Raw genomic sequence first — 18,766 nt, 5'->3', positions numbered from 1 at the left:
GAGAGTGAAGCTGTAGAAATCCATAAAAAGTGAAGTGGGGAGAAGCCATATTATTTTTTACCTATGTGAAGGCCCGAATAGGATGCGGAAACAGGTTATTTGCGTGGTAATGTATTACCACGCATTATCAATAGTTACTGCGAGTGACAAACTTACAAATGTAAGTCGTGGTCGCATTAATATTTTATTAATCATAAACAACTCGAATATTATGACTGCGGTAAAGCTCGGCAAAATAGTTTTGCGTGGGACATTCGAATATTTGGTAGCTTGGTTGCGCCCGGGGTTGCGCACATGCGCAGTTCCAACGACAATACCTCTACGTTAATGACCCCTGACCTAGGCATGGGAGGACTTGTGGTTGGCGTTGCTTGGTGAACCCGCACTATACTGTGTCATAATTTGGTCAGTCAGTCTTAGTTGAAGGCAAATGCACTTTAAATATATAAGCGAAGAAAATACACCACGATGACAGAAAGCAAGGCTAAACAGGCTGCTCAACAGCTTACCGCTGGAGGACTCGCCGGTAAGTACGAGAACGTATGATGAGTTGCACCATTCATTGGACCATGGACCTACAGGCAACACACCCCTGTGTTCGTATTAGCCGCAGTCCTTCTAGTTATATCGTGATTGTGTATTAGCTGTGATTTTTTTTCGGTGTTTCCGTCACATTCAACGGATTTTTTACTTATCTGGCTTGTTTTTGATCTAATATAGTCGCAATATAGCCTCTACACTCTGTAATCGCCAAAATAACAAAATATAGACCGTCAGGTCAGGCAAGCGGACAAAAATCACAGCTAGGCTAACGCATACTACCAGCCAGTCCTGAGCTGATTTCGACAAATAAAGTAAAAATAATAATAATAACCTGGGTAGACGTATAAATATTAAAATAATATTAAATATTCTCTATTGCGATGCAAAGACATTTGAACTAATATTATTCATTCTTTTTATACATACATTTTATCATGAACTTTATCATAACATTTTCATAAAATATCATTCATAACTTTATTGTACTAAAATTAATATCCAATTATATATAAATATTATATCCTTAAAGATCACTATTACTATGATAACCTGGAATTTATCTCTGTAATTAGTGCATAAAAATCAATTTGTAGACAATGCCACTTTTAACAAAAAATCTTTTTCATAGACCTATTTATTTGTATTACTGCTTAAACTTGATTTATAGTATATATTTAGTTAGTAGACTTTGATGTACGGGGTAGCATGCACCATAAATCAAATGCAAAAATCACAATATTCATAAGATTCATAAGTTGTTTACAATTTGTCAAACATTTCTGAATATTTCCATAAAATCAGTTGTGATTCAGTTGTTAGTACCTTAGGGGGCAATACATCAAGTTCAATTGCAGACTTCCCGACTGATAATTTGAATTAGTCTCCCTAATGAATCCACATTCAGTGTACTGTAAAATACTTTATTTTCGCTTTGAATTAATTTTCGCTATTTTCTCTGAAAGAATGGTATACTAATATACCTTTTTTCCTATATTTTACATTCAACTTGACAAAAATCAGTGAAAATAAATTCAGTACAAAACACTCAAAAAATTTTTTTTCAGCGAAAATTAATTATTAAGGTAGAAGCCTACTCATAATTTCAAACACCCAGAATTTATTCATTTTTTAATAAAATGTACTTCTGGGCAATATAAGAATATTAACTTAAAAAAAGTTTGGGGTCACCAGGTTAATTTTCGAGAAAATCATGGTTGTATTTTAGTGAATAGCGGCCATTTTGGCAGTATTATAGAGCTTTTACCGTAGGTTCCTATGGCAGAGATATTATGCCATATCTCAAATGGCTGGTGACATAGGCTGAAAAAATAATATATTGTGAATGATGGCCTACTTTTTGTTTTCCTGAATTTTTTCAAAAATCTGGGTTTTAAAAAGTGTCGAAAAATGCAATACTTGTTTAACATTGTGCTCTATGGAATTGTTCTAAAAATAGCTATTTTTGAAAAATAAAAAAGTTTCTCAAAATACGTCACTGTAACATACAAAAGAATGCTATTTTATAGTGTCATGGGAGAATAGCTCCATGATTTTACATAATAAACCAATGGACATTGTCATGTGATTTATGACCAACTTTCTCAAAAATGATGAGTAGACTTCTACCTTAATTCCAGCTAAAATAAAGTATTTTACAGTAATTCATTTCACATAAGTTAGTTTGTGATAAACTCGCGTTTCTCCAGTATCTGGGCATTTTAGGCACCTTCCTAGTAAATTTGTGATACGGTACATTTTTTACTCCCGTGTGCGAAGGGATCGATTGCCCGGGATCGATTGTTTTGGGGTAAATATGTGTGCATATTAATCACATAATTTGCATAATTAGTATCTCAACTGCTAATCATCACATTTTAATGAAACTTGATACACAGATCCTCTAGGATATGCAGAGACCTGATTAGTTTTTGGGCAAATATTTGTGTATATTAATCACCTAATTTGCATAATTAGTAATATTTTTGCTGTTCCATGCCTGTTCCACTGATACATAAATAACCACGCATTGGATTTTTGAGAAACTTGGTACATAGATGCTCTCAACTAATGTGCAGATTTGATAGTTTTCAGTAAAAATCTGTGCATTTTAATTACCTAGTTTACATAATGATTAGTCAATTTTCGGCTTTTTCACTGATATCTCAAGTACTAATCATCACATTTCAATGAAACTTGCTACATAGATGTCACAGGACACTGCACAAACCTGATAGTTTTTAGGGTAATATCAGTACATATTAATTACCTAATTTGCATAATTAATTAATTTTCAGTGTTTGATATTTCAAGTAGTACAGGTAATCATCACATTTCAGTGAAACTAAGACTATGCAGAGACCCAATTAGTTTTTGGTAAATATTTATGCATATTAATCATTTAATTAACATAATTAATTAATTTTCAACTTTCACACTGATATCTCAAATTACTGATCATCACATTTCAATAAACCTTATAACATAAATGCTCTAGGGCAATAGACATGACTGATTTATTTTGGGTTAAAATCAGTTCATATTAATTCATAATTTTTTGGTTTCAAACATATTGCATTGAAACTTAGTACATAGATGGTCTGTTACATTGCACATTAGTTTTACACTCAAATCTGTTCATATTAATTACCTGATTTGCATTATTAGTTTTCAGTTTTTCCATCAATATCTCAAGTACAAGTAATTTTGATTTAGTTTTTAATTTGTCTCCATTACTTCTCAACACACGGGAGTTCTTTCTAAGTTTTCTTTGATTTGGAATTTGCTTTTAAGTAAATGTTGACCTTGAAGCATTTTGTACTTCTTAATAATTGAGTTTTAATGAGCGTGTTTCTAAATCTCATTGCATCACATAATTTTAGGTTCTTAAGATGAAGAATAAATCAGTTCCGATACTTATAACTCATGAATGCCGTAACAACTGATTTGAGTCAAGCATTTTAGCAGATATACAACTTTATTACATTCTATTTGATAGGCGTTGTTGAAGTTAGTCTGATGCATCCGTTGGATTTGATTAAAACCAGGTAAGGACATCGAGAAATATAAAATGCACACATGTAAATATGCCAGAATTATGCCGAACCAATTGCTTTGTTTGATATTAGTTCCATCAGCAAACATGCAGTTTTTGTCACACCTTTGCTTCAATACATTTAAAATATGTGTGATGTGAAAAATATCGCATTAAAATCATGGTATCGTTATATACATGTCATTTTTATCATTTGGCATTTACTTTAGCTCATGCAATTTGATACACAAATGACGTCTTGAGTGTGATTGCTCAATTTTTGCAATGCAGAAGCGTGTTTGATTTTCTTGCATCTTGTTTACTCATTTCAGTAGTATTCATACAACAATGATTGTTCATAATTATCATGTCTCTATCAAAATAAAATAGCTTAGCTTAACATTTGTTTCCCATTTTCCTGATGCCACACAGATTTCAAATCCAAGGTGCTGCAAATGACCCAACAGCGTACAAATCACTGGCGGACTGCTTCCGAACTATTTACCGGTCGGAGGGGTAAGTGCAAAGTTGCCTATGAGGGCGCTGTTTAATGTTGTTTTATATATTGAGGCTAGCCACAATCTAATCTATTTGCTGTTTATTAGAGGTATGGACAGGTGTATATGATGTGTGTATGTATATGTTCATGTCACATGACAAATGAGTGACAGTGGTTAATTATTCATGCCTAGCGTCATGTACGTTTTCATTTTGTCGTATTCAAATATTGTGGCACAAAATCTCTGTAATATTCAAATACTCTATCCCATATATTGAAGAAAAAACAAATTTAAAGCGGGGGGGTCGTCACCTGCGCATGCATCAGATGACCATAGTGTGTCAATGTTTACAAACAAGCGTCTACCCATGAGCCTTAGCGTTTTTAGCGTGTGTTGTTATCATCGATTGGGACTCAATTCCCACGCGTGCTCAGGTGACGACCCTCCCGCTTTAACAGACAAAGACTGACAAAGAACTTATAAAGAAAAAATATTATATGATGCTTGTTATTATAATGCAGGTGGATCATAATATATGCAAGTTTCAGGTGACCCAGATAGAGATCCTACAGTAACTACTGATTAATGATAAATGTACTGTGATTCTATTTCCTATAATTTACTTTTGATTATATTCATGCAACTTCATTCTTTTCAGGATTGCCTCTTTCTACAAGGGTATCTTGCCGCCAATTATGGCCGAAGCACCCAAGAGAGCTGTCAAGTTTTTCACCTTTGAACAATACAAGAAAATATTCCTTTTTGGAGCAGTGGAACCGAACGCCTTGGTACGTGGTGTCGAGAGAATTTTTAATTTTCAGTCTAAGATTCATGAACTTCTGGAAGGAATCTCAAGACCTTTCCTATAACACCTAGAAATGATAGTCGTTTTTTATCAGCCATACAAAGTCTTAAAATGTCATGTTCTATGGGATGGCTTCATTGATCGCAGCTGAAAAAAAGCAAAAAAAATACAAAACAAGTACGAAGCCCCCCCCCCCCCCCCCATCCTGTTCAGCTGAACGACTGCATTTGTTATCGAACCAATCAAATTCATGATGACTTATTGGTCATGATTGCGTTCATTTACCATCGTTCCTTGGCTTTGTATTGGGAAAAGTATAACCATGATGCATACATTTCTTTTAGCATACAAAAGTTGCCACAATTTTTTTTTTTGTAGACGTTTACTTTAGCAGGACTTGGTGCAGGTCTAACAGAAGCGTTTGTTACCAACCCATTTGAAGTTGTCAAGGTTAAACTGCAAGCTGAAAGGGCAACTGTTCTAGCAGAAGTAAAGTAATCCTATTTATAAATTGTTAACTATGAGGGCAGTGTAGGAATTCTGTTTTCTATTTTGTTGTTATATATATTCACATATGGCTTGAATTCATAATTTAATGTAGACACACATGCTTTCACAACAGTATTATCTAGGCAAGCTTTTTATTGTTTCACTATGTTTAGTGGATGAAACTAAAAAAGTGAGTTCAACGTATCACACATCATGCATTATTTTTCATACAAAGTTTGAATAATGCCTGAGAAATGGTTTCATACCATGTTGAAATTTGATTATTTTTTGAAAAATGACAATCATTTGGGTACTATCATTTGCCATGTTGTTTCAGACACCATAAAATCAACATTGCAAACTAAATTAATGATTGATTTACTATGTGTAATTGAAGTTCAATCATTACATGATTCGGCTATGTCTGTTCAAGCGAACATTACCGGTAATGCAAGACTTCCAATGAATACTGAGATACGTGTTGAATAGCGTCAAAACAATTAAAAAAAATATATGTACTGACTCAATCTTAGACCGGAAGACAATTACTGGTCAAGTATATGGAGATGTGTATTGTTGTTGTTTGCTCTAGTCATTTTGTTGACAATATTTCCAAGATTTTTGCTCTAAATGTAGCTTTATAAAAAAAATTATGATGCAACTGTTTTATGGATAGTTTGGCAGTTGGTCAAACAAAAAGCAATTTTATGTGTTTTTGTATAACATTCTATCTTATCTTTGTAACCAACTATGAATGAAATGATCGGTGCATGCCTGAGAAATGACGATAGATGGACAGAATCCAAAAAATAGGTGCAGGTTTTGGTTCACATCTTGAGAGAAAGGGGAGGGGCATTATATTATCAAATTCTTTCCTATTGTTTATCTACCTCAGCAACCGTCAGCCTTTGCCACAGCTCGAATCATTGTTAGAGAGAACGGTTTTGGATTGAAAGGTTTAAATAAAGGTTTAACTGCAACATTGGGAAGACACGGTGTATTCAACTGTGTGTATTTCAGTTTTTATCACAATGTGAAAGGATGGATCCCAGCTGTGGAGGTAAGAAATTATGGTACATCAAACTTATTATCAATCTGTCTTGCTCTAATTTTTTGGAGGTGTTAACTTACTGTGGTTGCTGCTTTCAGTTACAATTCTCTACTCGAGATTCTCAAGTTTGGTTCGTAATCCTCAGACTCGTATATCAACAACTTTGGATACACAGTATTGTCAGAATTGTCGTTATTTACATTCGGTCACTCGCTGCCCACTCAAACACTACCAGAGTTCCTGCTTATAGCAAAATGAGGTGTATGTGCAGAAAATTAATACACACTGATTTTTAATCAAACAGATAAACCAAACACAAATTGATAACTGCCAGAATCTTGTTTTATCTATAAAAACTGCAATCATATTTTGAGTTGCTGCAATTTGCAATTTCAGGGTACTTGGTAATCAATAAGTTTTGTTAGTTGCTGGTGTACGCATGTGTTTTCAACGTATTCAACGTACTGAATGCAGAATGCTCAGAAAGGATCATTTGCATAAACAGAAATGAGCAAGATTTATAATCACATTCAAAAGTGCAAATTTCACATGATACGCTTTGCAAAGATGAACTCCCTATACGATTTACATTATAATGTTCAGGTTTATCTTGCGATGTTTCAAATTTTTTTTATTCATACAAGATCTTCATTGTATATTTTGCATACATACATTTATCTTACTATATGCATGTCCATTAATGGCATTTTCTGCGATTTTTAACTTGGATTGAAAATTATATTTGTATTCATTGTGGAGTTATTTATTAATATTTATAAGGATTGGAAAAAATTTATTTTCATTTTTTACACAGGATCCTAAACTAGAATTTTGTCGGAAATTCGCGATCGGCCTCGTCTCGGGTACATTATCTTCTATCATGAATATACCGTTCGATGTAGCGAAAAGCCGAATACAGGGACCACAGCCTGTCCCTGGAGAAATTAAATACCGAACATGTTTTAAAACCATGGCAACCGTGTACAGGGAAGAAGGGTATGTATGATTAATGATGGTATTTATTGAAAAAAGACATACTTTTTCATTGAAACAAATATGTGGGCTACAAGAACAGGTTTTTCAGTTCATATACTCCAGTGTATCTGTCAATGTACAGTATCTAACAACAATATTAAACTTGATATGTACTCTCGTTCATAATGCATCCTTTAAGAATGAATCCATTGTGTTATTTTTTCAGCAATCAAAACAAAATGACCAAAACGGTTTTACTACAGTAGCGTAAATAATCATAATCTGATAAACTAACCATGAAGACATTTGAGGAACAAAAATGAGAATAGCGGTATCATCATCGTTGTCATTGTCGTCGTCGTCATCGTCATCGTCATCGTCATCGTCATCATCATCATCATCATCATCATCATCATCATCATCATCTCTTTGTCTCCTGGAGGAGAATAGGGCCAGCATCTCTCCTCCTCCATGCTTCTCTGTCTTGAGCCTCTACTTCTGCCTCTACCCAGGTCTTGTATCCCAATTGATTTCTTTCCTTTTCCACAGTTCTTCTCAAATTTTCTTTCGGTCTCCCCCACGTTCTTTTTTGCCCTCTGGTGCCCATGTTAAAGCGATTTTTAGTATGTCATTTCTTGTATATTTTAACTGTTGTAGCAATAAATTAGCAAGGACTTTGTTACTGTACTGTGATAACAGATGTGCATATTGGTAACTCATCAGAAGCAGATAATAAATAAAGGCCTGCTTAACCTACTTAATCATGCATGTAATGTCATATTGTTGCATGTGAAATGAGCCGACAATAATTTTGAAATCTGTGTTGCATGGCAGGAGGTGTGGAATTCATATTTACGTAAGCGCCCTCATTACATTACCCTAGTTGCACACCCTTATCTTTATCCACTCTTGATTCTATCCATCTTACTTCATTTGATATGTTACAATAGCATTTTCCCTAATCCGGTGGTTTTCATAGATTCTGCATTCCAAGAAAAATTTTAAAAGCGTTTATATTTCAGTTTTTGTTTTGTTTTTTGTTAGATTCTTTGCACTGTACAGAGGACTTTTACCAAAAGTCATGCGACTAGGACCGGGTGGTGCTATTATGCTGCTGGTGTTTGAATATTCATATGAATGGTTGAAAAAAAATACATGATGATATTTTATAGATGTAGTGTTGCCAATATTTTATTGAAAGTTCTTGTCATTTAGAGTATTCTGTGCCGTTTACCAAATGTATCTGTTATGGTACCGGGGGGGTGGGGGATGGGGAATCATAAACTACTCATGTATAGCCTCACGTTACCAACTATTTTCAAAGATCTTTTTTTCGATTGAGTTTTCAACTTCCTATGGCTTCATCAAATTTCTGAACCGCACACAGGATTTCCCGATTGAAGATTTGATAATATGGCAAAACAAAAATTCTATATGAAGCATTTTTCAGTTAGAATGGTCTGCGATGTACACCACACTCCCTTAATAATTAAGAGATAGACCAAGCAAAAATATGCTCATTACATACTTGCTAGGTTAATGGTTGTGTGTAGTATATGCTCTCAAACAATGCATGGTGGCTAGATTTAATGCAGTGACAATGATAACTTAGTCGATTACAATGAAATTTGTCAGGTTTTGATCAGGATGGCTGGTGAATGCTGTAACGTTGAGATTTGGTCTTTGGCCCAATTAAGTTAGTCAACATTTAAAGGGCTTTATCGAATGACCATGGTGCGAATCATTCATGGTAGTGACGTTTATTTCGCACTAAACATGTGCATGATAAACATCATAAGTCTGTGTATGCTGCAGTAGTATATATGCAGTGAGTATCACATTGTGCGATTGTACCGTTTAGTTAAGTTAGTTTGAAAAAATATGGCAAGGAAGGGTATTATTTCTGCCGATTTTGAAAACCATATTTGCAACTTTAACTGCAAATACGCATTCATTACCCTGCTTAGACGTCATGCCTAATTAGCATAAATTAGCATATGATTCATAAGCATGGCTCATTAAAATCATGATTTCACTGTCGTTTTGACACTCGGTCATGTGATAAATAGGTTCTCAGGTGATTACGTAATAGTAATAGTGACTGTAATTATACGGGTTGCATGTCACTCAGGTAAATTTTCTAAATGTATTTTGATAAATTCTTATAATAATTGTCTATTTTAAAAATACATACTGCAATTTGTGTAAATTTTGGAAAAAAAAAATCTGTATTGTTATATTAATAGCAAATGAACTTGGGTAAATGACTTGAGCGTGTCTGAGACGCATATTTTAAATTAATGTAATTATTGGTTAATGTGCCTTTTATTGGAGATGGACTTTACTAATAGAGCAAATATGTTATTTTTATCACAGCTGTAAAAAAAATGTGTCAAAGTGAAAATACTTAATAACAGGTTAATACATGTACTATGATTAGTTTTACTTCCAAGACCTCTGGTAGTGTAAACCACTTAATTTTTGCTGCTGGCAATTTTCTCGATTTAATGATTTTTATGGTATTCGTCAAGCCAAAAAGTCACGTACATTCCATGTGGTATGACCCCAGAGTAATTTTAACTTTAACATAATTTTAACAAATTACGCTGAACATTTGTCTCTTGTGAAATTTTATGTTTGCCACAAATTTATGAATGTTTTTAATGATAATTAAAATATCTGAATTTATTATAAATAAATATGGAAACATTTTAATATATGAATAAAAGTGTTTGTTATCAATTATACCATTAGCTTGTATCTTGAAACTTGACTTTGAGTGGGTGGGGATGTGTGATTATGTTTTTAAACAATGAGAACTGCGGGTTTACTATGAGTTTACTAACTGGTATGAGAACCCTCATTGGATAAAAAAAAAATGATTTTATGTGAAATTTAGAGAACTGCATGACTGATGAGTTTCACCAACAAAAATTCTGTTTAATTGGTAAGTGTCTGGATAACCGGTTGGTTAACTAATTTATATACTGTATTCAGCAAGTTTCACTAATTTCTATAGTCAATTTCACCAATTTTTGTTGAATTTTTTACAAAATCTATCACGGTTGCTGCATGTATCAGATTCTGAAAAGGGCATAGCTAGAACAACATCAATAAACCAAAGTGTGGTATAACAGGTATCAAACCACTCTTGATCATGTGACCTATTGTTTTGATGGTTGGTTTATTTCTGTAAACCTTTTGTTCTTCTCAAGATTTTAAACCGGTCACACTTGTATTCATATGCAGAATGTCATTTGTACACTTGCAATGACTACAGATAACTGTACTTAACTTGTAAACTGGAATTGTCTTGGCTACATAACTGTAACATATTTTGTGAATCCACTATTATAAACCAGACTTTGCACCTTGGCAACTATGGAATAGATGACCATGGATTGGGTTCAAACCAACATCATCAACCACAACAGGATCGCAATGGATATTGTTAGAATCTTTACAACGGCTAACTTTTTCAATCATTGTGGGATTGTGTGCGGATTTACAAGAAAAAACGTGCAGCCAGAATAATGAGTCACATGACCAAAAAATAGTATAAATAAAATAATACTAGTATTATAGAGGCTAAGGTCGTTGTACATTTCAGGAGATGCCACATTGTTTGGTCTGTCTAAAGGCGGCAAAACTATTTGTTGAAAGTTTCCAGCTCTTGATGGAAATTTTTGGCCTCAATAGGCAATTTGTAGGTTCACGTTCGCATGATTACAGACCGTTGCAAGCTTGTTTAAAGTTGTATGTGAAGCTTGCCCTCAACGGCTCGTGTTTACTCAAATGTATACAAAATGGCCGCACATTTCCAGGAGTTTGTGGTATTGTAAGTCGGACGATCACCTTCAAAAATTGGTGTAATATCAAAAGGTTACTTGGAAGATTATTATTATTTTTTTGTTAACAACTCATAAACAAGAAAGACAAAATTATAATATTCCCCGTCCGACCTGGAGAAGGTGGCAGCCATTACAGTTACGTTTTGTCTCGGACTAATCTCGGGAAAAGAGTGTTTCATGAGCACGTTATCGATGGTGATAGTTACCATGGCTTGATACAAGAAAATATGATTTTTATCGGCTTTTATTCGCGATACATTTGGTTCACACGTTTGTGTTACACAAGTCTATGGGAAGTATCATAGCTCTTCTGTGTCGATAACATCGCAATATCCGAAGATAACAACTACCAAATGTATCAGAAATGAAATGAAATCTCATTAGAAAGACGAAAGTATTGTTCGAATGTCAAATGTAAAATTGCATAATATTATTGTTTTCAGACCATCATTGCTTGGAATTGTTGTATTTTCTGTAAGAAATGGATTGCCGAACTGGTTTATGTAGGTGTCATTTCCACGAATCAAATTTATCAAGGTCGTATTCGATATAAGGTATTCGATAACCGTACTATAAATTATATTTTTGTCTTATGTCTCTTGTATGTGGTAATTTACTGATATATTATCATATTTTATAATGATAAAAACGAGAAAAAAGCTCCTCTGTTGCAGAAAAGTAAATTTAACCAAATTGAACCGGTGGTTTCAAAATTAAAACAACATTTTGTGCGTAAAAACATGCGGTTTCCTTCAATTTATCCATTTCTCAATTTCAAATGGTCCACCTGGAATTAACTAAATTAAATTTAATGTCATTCTTTTGAAACCGGAGAACAACACTAATGTAAGCTTGTCCATTCGCCAACAAATCGCCTGGGAAACACCATGACTACGCCCTCTGTGGCGAATATCGAGTTTGCTGATGTAACGTCCATTTCTAATTGAAAACCATAAAGACAGACAATTGTCACGTTGACTGTGGATTTCTGCTGTCATTCATTAACACCAGGAAAAATAAAACGTCACCACATCACTGTATGTATTGTACAAAACTGTGAACTATAAAATCTAACCAGATACGGAAATTGGATATGAAAAATAATGACAGTTTTAATTGTGGTTTATTCTATATCCAACATCATTCGTTTTCACAAACATAAATGTGTGCATAGGATAGTTTCTGTTTTGAAGGATCGATGCTGCAAATAGATTACAATTTCAGTTTACAGAATTGTGAGGAGGGGTGTTTGGCTTCGGTTTCAGTGATGAACGAAATTGGTTTACGTACTTTTTGAAAAAGTTGACATATCACTATTTTGGTCTGTGGCTAGCGGAAATACAGAAAACAAAACAAAAACAGGCTGGGCGAAGTTTCATATTTGTTTCCTGTGATACACTGTACTGTTCAATAGGTTATTCACAGCGTCTTCCAAAGACTGCTATACAACATATACTCCGACAGGAACGAGTCTATATTTCACAACTGTGATATAAAGTTTGTCAGAAACACTTTAATCTATGTTGTTCAAAGTTGGCCAAGAAACGCACGTGTAAGTCAATTTGTGTTTTGTTTCGTTGGCCTTTGACCGAATCAAGGCTGCCACTGAAATCACAAAATTTAAACAAGCCAACAACTGTTTTCCGTGCATGCTTGGGCCGATTGTAATGAAACTTGATGGATCACTGATGTTCGAATTTTTGCTTTTGTGAGTTGAATTAAAATGGCCGACTGACAGCCACGTTGATTTTCTTACCAATTGTTGTTCCATTTTCATTTGCCCTTCCCCTTTTCTGGCACATTTAACACAAACGCAATGAAATGGGTTCTTATGCCAATTTTGTTGTTTCAATGACATTATCCCTCCATATTGTGCTCTCGTACGTAAATTCATCCAAATGCAGACGGGGACTATTCCATTGACAATGGCTTGTTAGAATCCATTTATAATTTCTACGCTCGAACGTATATAATACATGATACTAGTAGTCTGTATGTAGAAGATCATTCGTATACAGGTTCAGGCGCGACTGATTTTCGAATCTTGTCGCTGGTGGCGATTTACTGGTATATTGGACACATTTATATCACTTGCGCTCTCTTGTCAGTCAATCGCGCATGACAGAAACGCCATCAACGGTTTGCTAACCAAGAAGATACGGATCTCTTCGATATATTGGGTGAATGTCATGCCAAATTACCATAATCGTCATTGGTCATCTATCGTCGTTACCCTGACACTGTGAATGCCAATAACAAAGTTACGTGTTCCGACAGTGAAGATCGAATCATCAGATATCAGCCGGCCGACCGCCGACGATTTGTTTTGTCATTGCGCACTCCTTCCAGTACGAGATAGTAGCTATGGCTTGCGAATTGAAGTGTTCTCTTTGTATGTTCATACTTCAAATCTAAAAATAAGGAATCTTGTTAGCATCTCTAGTGCGTGCAGTGAATATAAATATAAAAGGCCGAGTCCCGTATAATGACCGTTGTACATAGCATGCACTAAAGATCGTATAAGGGATGGGCAATTTGAAACTCTGGGTGGGACGATGGCAGAAAAACTAAAATAAATATATGAATATTTTCCCCTTGACTAAGTTTTGTGCTAATTGTCAATGCCCATGCATACGTATATTCCCGTTTGTTTTTACGCAGTTTGTGAACAGTTGTATTCGTATGCAGATTGTAAACCACTTTGGTTGTATTCGTATGCAAATTGTAAACTACTATGGTTGTATTCATATGCAGATTGTAAACTACCATGGATGTATTCGTATGCAGATTGTAAACCGCTATGGTTGTATTCGTATGCAGATTGTAAACTACTATGGTTGTATTCATATACAGATTGTAAACCACTATAGTTGTATTCGTATGCAGATTGTAAACTACTATGGTTGTATTCGTATGCAGATTGTAAACCGCTATGATTGTATTCGTATGCAGATTGTAAACCACTATAGTTGTATTCGTATGCAGATTGTAAACTACTATGGTTGTATTCGTATGCAGATTGTAAACCGCTATGATTGTATTCGTATGCAGATTGTAAACCGCCATGGTTGTGTTCATATGAAGATTGTAAACTACCATGGATGTATTCATATGCAGATTGTAAACCACTTTGGTTGTATTCGTATGCAGTTTGTAAACTACTATGGTTGTATTCGTATGCAGATTGTAAACCGCTATGATTGTATTCGTATGCAGATTGTAAACCGCCATGGTTGTGTTCATATGCAGATTGTAAACTACCATGGTTGTATTCGTATGCAGATTGTAAACCACTTTAGTTGTATTCGTATGCAGATTGTAAACTACTTTAGTTGTATTCGTATGCAGATTGTAAACCACTTTAGTTGTATTCGTATGCAGATTGTAAACCACTTTAGTTGTATTCGTATGCAGACTGTAAACCACTTTAGTTGTATTTGTATGCAGATTGTAAACCGCTATGGTTGTATACATATGCAGATTGTAAACCACTTTGGTTGTATTCGTATGCAGATTGTAAACTACTATGGTTGTATACATATGCAGATTGTAAACCACTTTGGTTGTATTCGTATGCAGATTGTAAACTACTATGGTTGTATACATATGCAGATTGTAAACCACTATGGTTGTATTCGTATGCAGATTGTAAACCACTTTAGTTGTATTCGTATGCAGATTGTAAACCACTATGGTTGTATTCGTATGCAGATTGTAAACCGCTTTAGTTGTATTCGTATGCAGATTGTAAACCGCTATGGTTGTTTTCGTATGCAGATTGTAAACTACTATGGTTGTATACATATGCAGATTGTAAACCACTATGGTTGTATTCGTACACAGATTGTAAACCACTTTGGTTGTATTCGTATGCAAATTGTAAACCACTATGGTTGTATTCGTATGCAGATTGTAAACCACTATGGTTGTATTCATATGCAGATTGTAAACTACTATGGTTGTATTCGTATGCAGATTGTAAACTACTATGGCTGTATTCGTATGCAGATTGTAAACCGCTATGGTTGTATTCGTATGCAGATTGTAAACCGCCATGGTTGTGTTCATATGCAAATTGTAAACTACTATGGTTGTATTCATATGCAGATTGTAAACCACTATGGTTGTATTCGTATGTAGTTTGTAAACCACTTTGGTTGTATTCGTATGCAGATTGTAAACCGCTATGGTTGTATTCGTATGCAGATTGTAAACCGCCATGGTTGTGTTCATATGCAAATTGTAAACTACTATGGTTGTATTCATATGCAGATTGTAAACCACTATGGTTGTATTCGTATGCAGATTGTAAACCACTTTGGTTGTATTCGTATGCAGATTGTAAACCGCTATGGTTGTATTCATATGCAGATTGTAAACCACTATGGTTGTATTCGTATACAGATTGTAAACCACTTTGGTTGTATTCGTATGCAGTTTGTAAACCACTTTGGTTGTATTCATATGCAGATTGTAAACCACTATGGTTGTATTCGTATGCAGATTGTAAACTACTTTAGTTGTATTCATATGCAGATTGTAAACCACTTTGGTTGTATTCGTATGCAGATTGTAAACCGCCATGGTTGTGTTCATATGCAAATTGTAAACTACTATGGTTGTATTCATATGCAGATTGTAAACCACTATGGTTGTATTCGTATGTAGTTTGTAAACCACTTTGGTTGTATTCGTATGCAGATTGTAAACCGCTATGGTTGTATTCGTATGCAGATTGTAAACCGCCATGGTTGTGTTCATATGCAAATTGTAAACTACTATGGTTGTATTCATATGCAGATTGTAAACCACTATGGTTGTATTCGTATGCAGTTTGTAAACCACTTTGGTTGTATTCGTATGCAGATTGTAAACCGCCATGGTTGTGTTCATATGCAAATTGTAAACTACTATGGTTGTATTCATATGCAGATTGTAAACCACTATGGTTGTATTCGTATGTAGTTTGTAAACCACTTTGGTTGTATTCGTATGCAGATTGTAAACCGCTATGGTTGTATTCGTATGCAGATTGTAAACCGCCATGGTTGTGTTCATATGCAAATTGTAAACTACTATGGTTGTATTCATATGCAGATTGTAAACCACTATGGTTGTATTCGTATGCAGTTTGTAAACCACTTTGGTTGTATTCGTATGCAGATTGTAAACCACTATGGTTGTTTTCGTATGCAGATTGTAAACTACTATGGTTGTATACATATGCAGATTGTAAACCACTATGGTTGTATTCGTATACAGATTGTAAACCACTTTGGTTGTATTCGTATGCAAATTGTAAACCACTACAGTTGTATGTGTAAGCAGATTGTAAACTACTATGGTTGTATTCGTATGCAGTTTGTAAACCACTTTGGTTGTATTCGTATGCAGATTGTAAACCACTATGGTTGTTTTCGTATGCAGATTGTAAACTACTATGGTTGTATACATATGCAGATTGTAAACCACTATGGTTGTATTCGTATACAGATTGTAAACCACTTTGGTTGTATTCGTATGCAAATTGTAAACCACTACAGTTGTATTTGTAAGCAGATTGTAAAGTACTATGGTTGTATTCGTATGCAGTTTGTAAACCACTTTGGTTGTATTCGTATGCAGATTGTAAACCACTATGGTTGTTTTCGTATGCAGATTGTAAACTACTATGGTTGTATACATATGCAGATTGTAAACCACTATGGTTGTATTCGTATACAGATTGTAAACCACTTTGGTTGTATTCGTATGCAAATTGTAAACCACTACAGTTGTATTTGTAAGCAGATTGTAAACCACTATGGTTGTATTCGTATGCAGATTGTAAACCACTATGGTTGTATTCGTATGCAGATTGTAAACCACTTTGGTTGTATTCGTATGCAGATTGTAAACTACTTTAGTTGTATTCGTATGCAGATTGTAAACCACTTTAGTTGTATTCGTATGCAGATTGTAAACCACTTTAGTTGTATTCGTATGCAGACTGTAAACCACTTTAGTTGTATTTGTATGCAGATTGTAAACCGCTATGGTTGTATACATATGCAGATTGTAAACCACTTTGGTTGTATTCGTATGCAGATTGTAAACTACTATGGTTGTATACATATGCAGATTGTAAACCACTTTGGTTGTATTCGTATGCAAATTGTAAACTACTATGGTTGTATTCATATGCAGATTGTAAACTACCATGGATGTATTCGTATGCAGATTGTAAACCGCTATGGTTGTATTCGTATGCAGATTGTAAACTACTATGGTTGTATTCATATGCAGATTGTAAACCACTATAGTTGTATTCGTATGCAGATTGTAAACTACTATGGTTGTATTCGTATGCAGATTGTAAACCGCTATGATTGTATTCGTATGCAGATTGTAAACCGCTATGATTGTATTCGTATGCAGATTGTAAACCACTATAGTTGTATTCGTATGCAGATTGTAAACTACTATGGTTGTATTCGTATGCAGATTGTAAACCGCTATGATTGTATTCGTATGCAGATTGTAAACCGCCATGGTTGTGTTCATATGCAAATTGTAAACTACCATGGATGTATTCATATGCAGATTGTAAAGCACTTTGGTTGTATTCGTATGCAGTTTGTAAACTACCATGGTTGTATTCGTATGCAGATTGTAAACCGCTATGATTGTATTCGTATGCAGATTGTAAACCGCCATGGTTGTGTTCATATGCAGATTGTAAACTACCATGGTTGTATTCGTATGCAGATTGTAAACCACTTTAGTTGTATTCGTATGCAGATTGTAAACTACTTTAGTTGTATTCTTATGCAGATTGTAAACCACTTTAGTTGTATTCGTATGCAGATTGTAAACCACTTTAGTTGTATTCGTATGCAGACTGTAAACCACTTTAGTTGTATTTGTATGCAGATTGTAAACCGCTATGGTTGTATACATATGCAGATTGTAAACCACTTTGGTTGTATTCGTATGCAGATTATAAACTACTATGGTTGTATACATAATTCGTATGCAGATTGTAAACCGCTTTAGTTGTATTCGTATGCAGATTGTAAACCGCTATGGTTGTTTTCGTATGCAGATTGTAAACTACTATGGTTGTATACATATGCAGATTGTAAACCACTATGGTTGTATTCGTACACAGATTGTAAACCACTTTGGTTGTATTCGTATGCAAATTGTAAACCACTATGGTTGTATTCGTATGCAGATTGTAAACCACTTTGGTTGTATTCGTATGCAAATTGTAAACCACTATGGTTGTATTCGTATGCAGATTGTAAACCACTATGGTTGTATTCATATGCAGATTGTAAACTACTATGGTTGTATTCGTATGCAGATTGTAAACTACTATGGCTGTATTCGTATGCAGATTGTAAACCGCTATGGTTGTATTCGTATGCAGATTGTAAACCGCCATGGTTGTGTTCATATGCAAATTGTAAACTACTATGGTTGTATTCATATGCAGATTGTAAACCACTATGGTTGTATTCGTATGTAGTTTGTAAA

The 18,766-nt window shown here is 34.6% G+C and overlaps 1 protein-coding gene across 1 annotated transcript; it reads left to right on the top strand.

Annotated features, from left to right (window-relative positions):
* The first annotated feature begins 342 nt into the window (after positions 1 to 342).
* Positions 343 to 8,581, top strand: LOC102805760 (mitochondrial 2-oxodicarboxylate carrier-like). The gene is made up of 8 exons (XM_085494305.1): positions 343 to 526; positions 3,539 to 3,587; positions 4,007 to 4,090; positions 4,733 to 4,862; positions 5,258 to 5,368; positions 6,264 to 6,428; positions 7,234 to 7,415; positions 8,439 to 8,581. Exons 1-8 carry the CDS (start codon positions 469 to 471, stop codon positions 8,551 to 8,553), a joined length of 894 nt encoding a protein of 297 aa, XP_085350431.1. The 5' UTR covers positions 343 to 468; the 3' UTR covers positions 8,554 to 8,581.
* The last annotated feature ends 10,185 nt before the right edge of the window (positions 8,582 to 18,766 follow it).

This window comes from Saccoglossus kowalevskii, chromosome 2, assembly GCF_978046115.1.
Source record: "Saccoglossus kowalevskii chromosome 2, keSacKowa6.1, whole genome shotgun sequence".
Taxonomy (NCBI): Eukaryota; Metazoa; Hemichordata; class Enteropneusta; family Harrimaniidae; genus Saccoglossus; species Saccoglossus kowalevskii.
The sequence above is the reverse complement of the archived record's forward strand: the minus strand, read 5'-3'. Positions and strand labels throughout refer to the sequence as shown.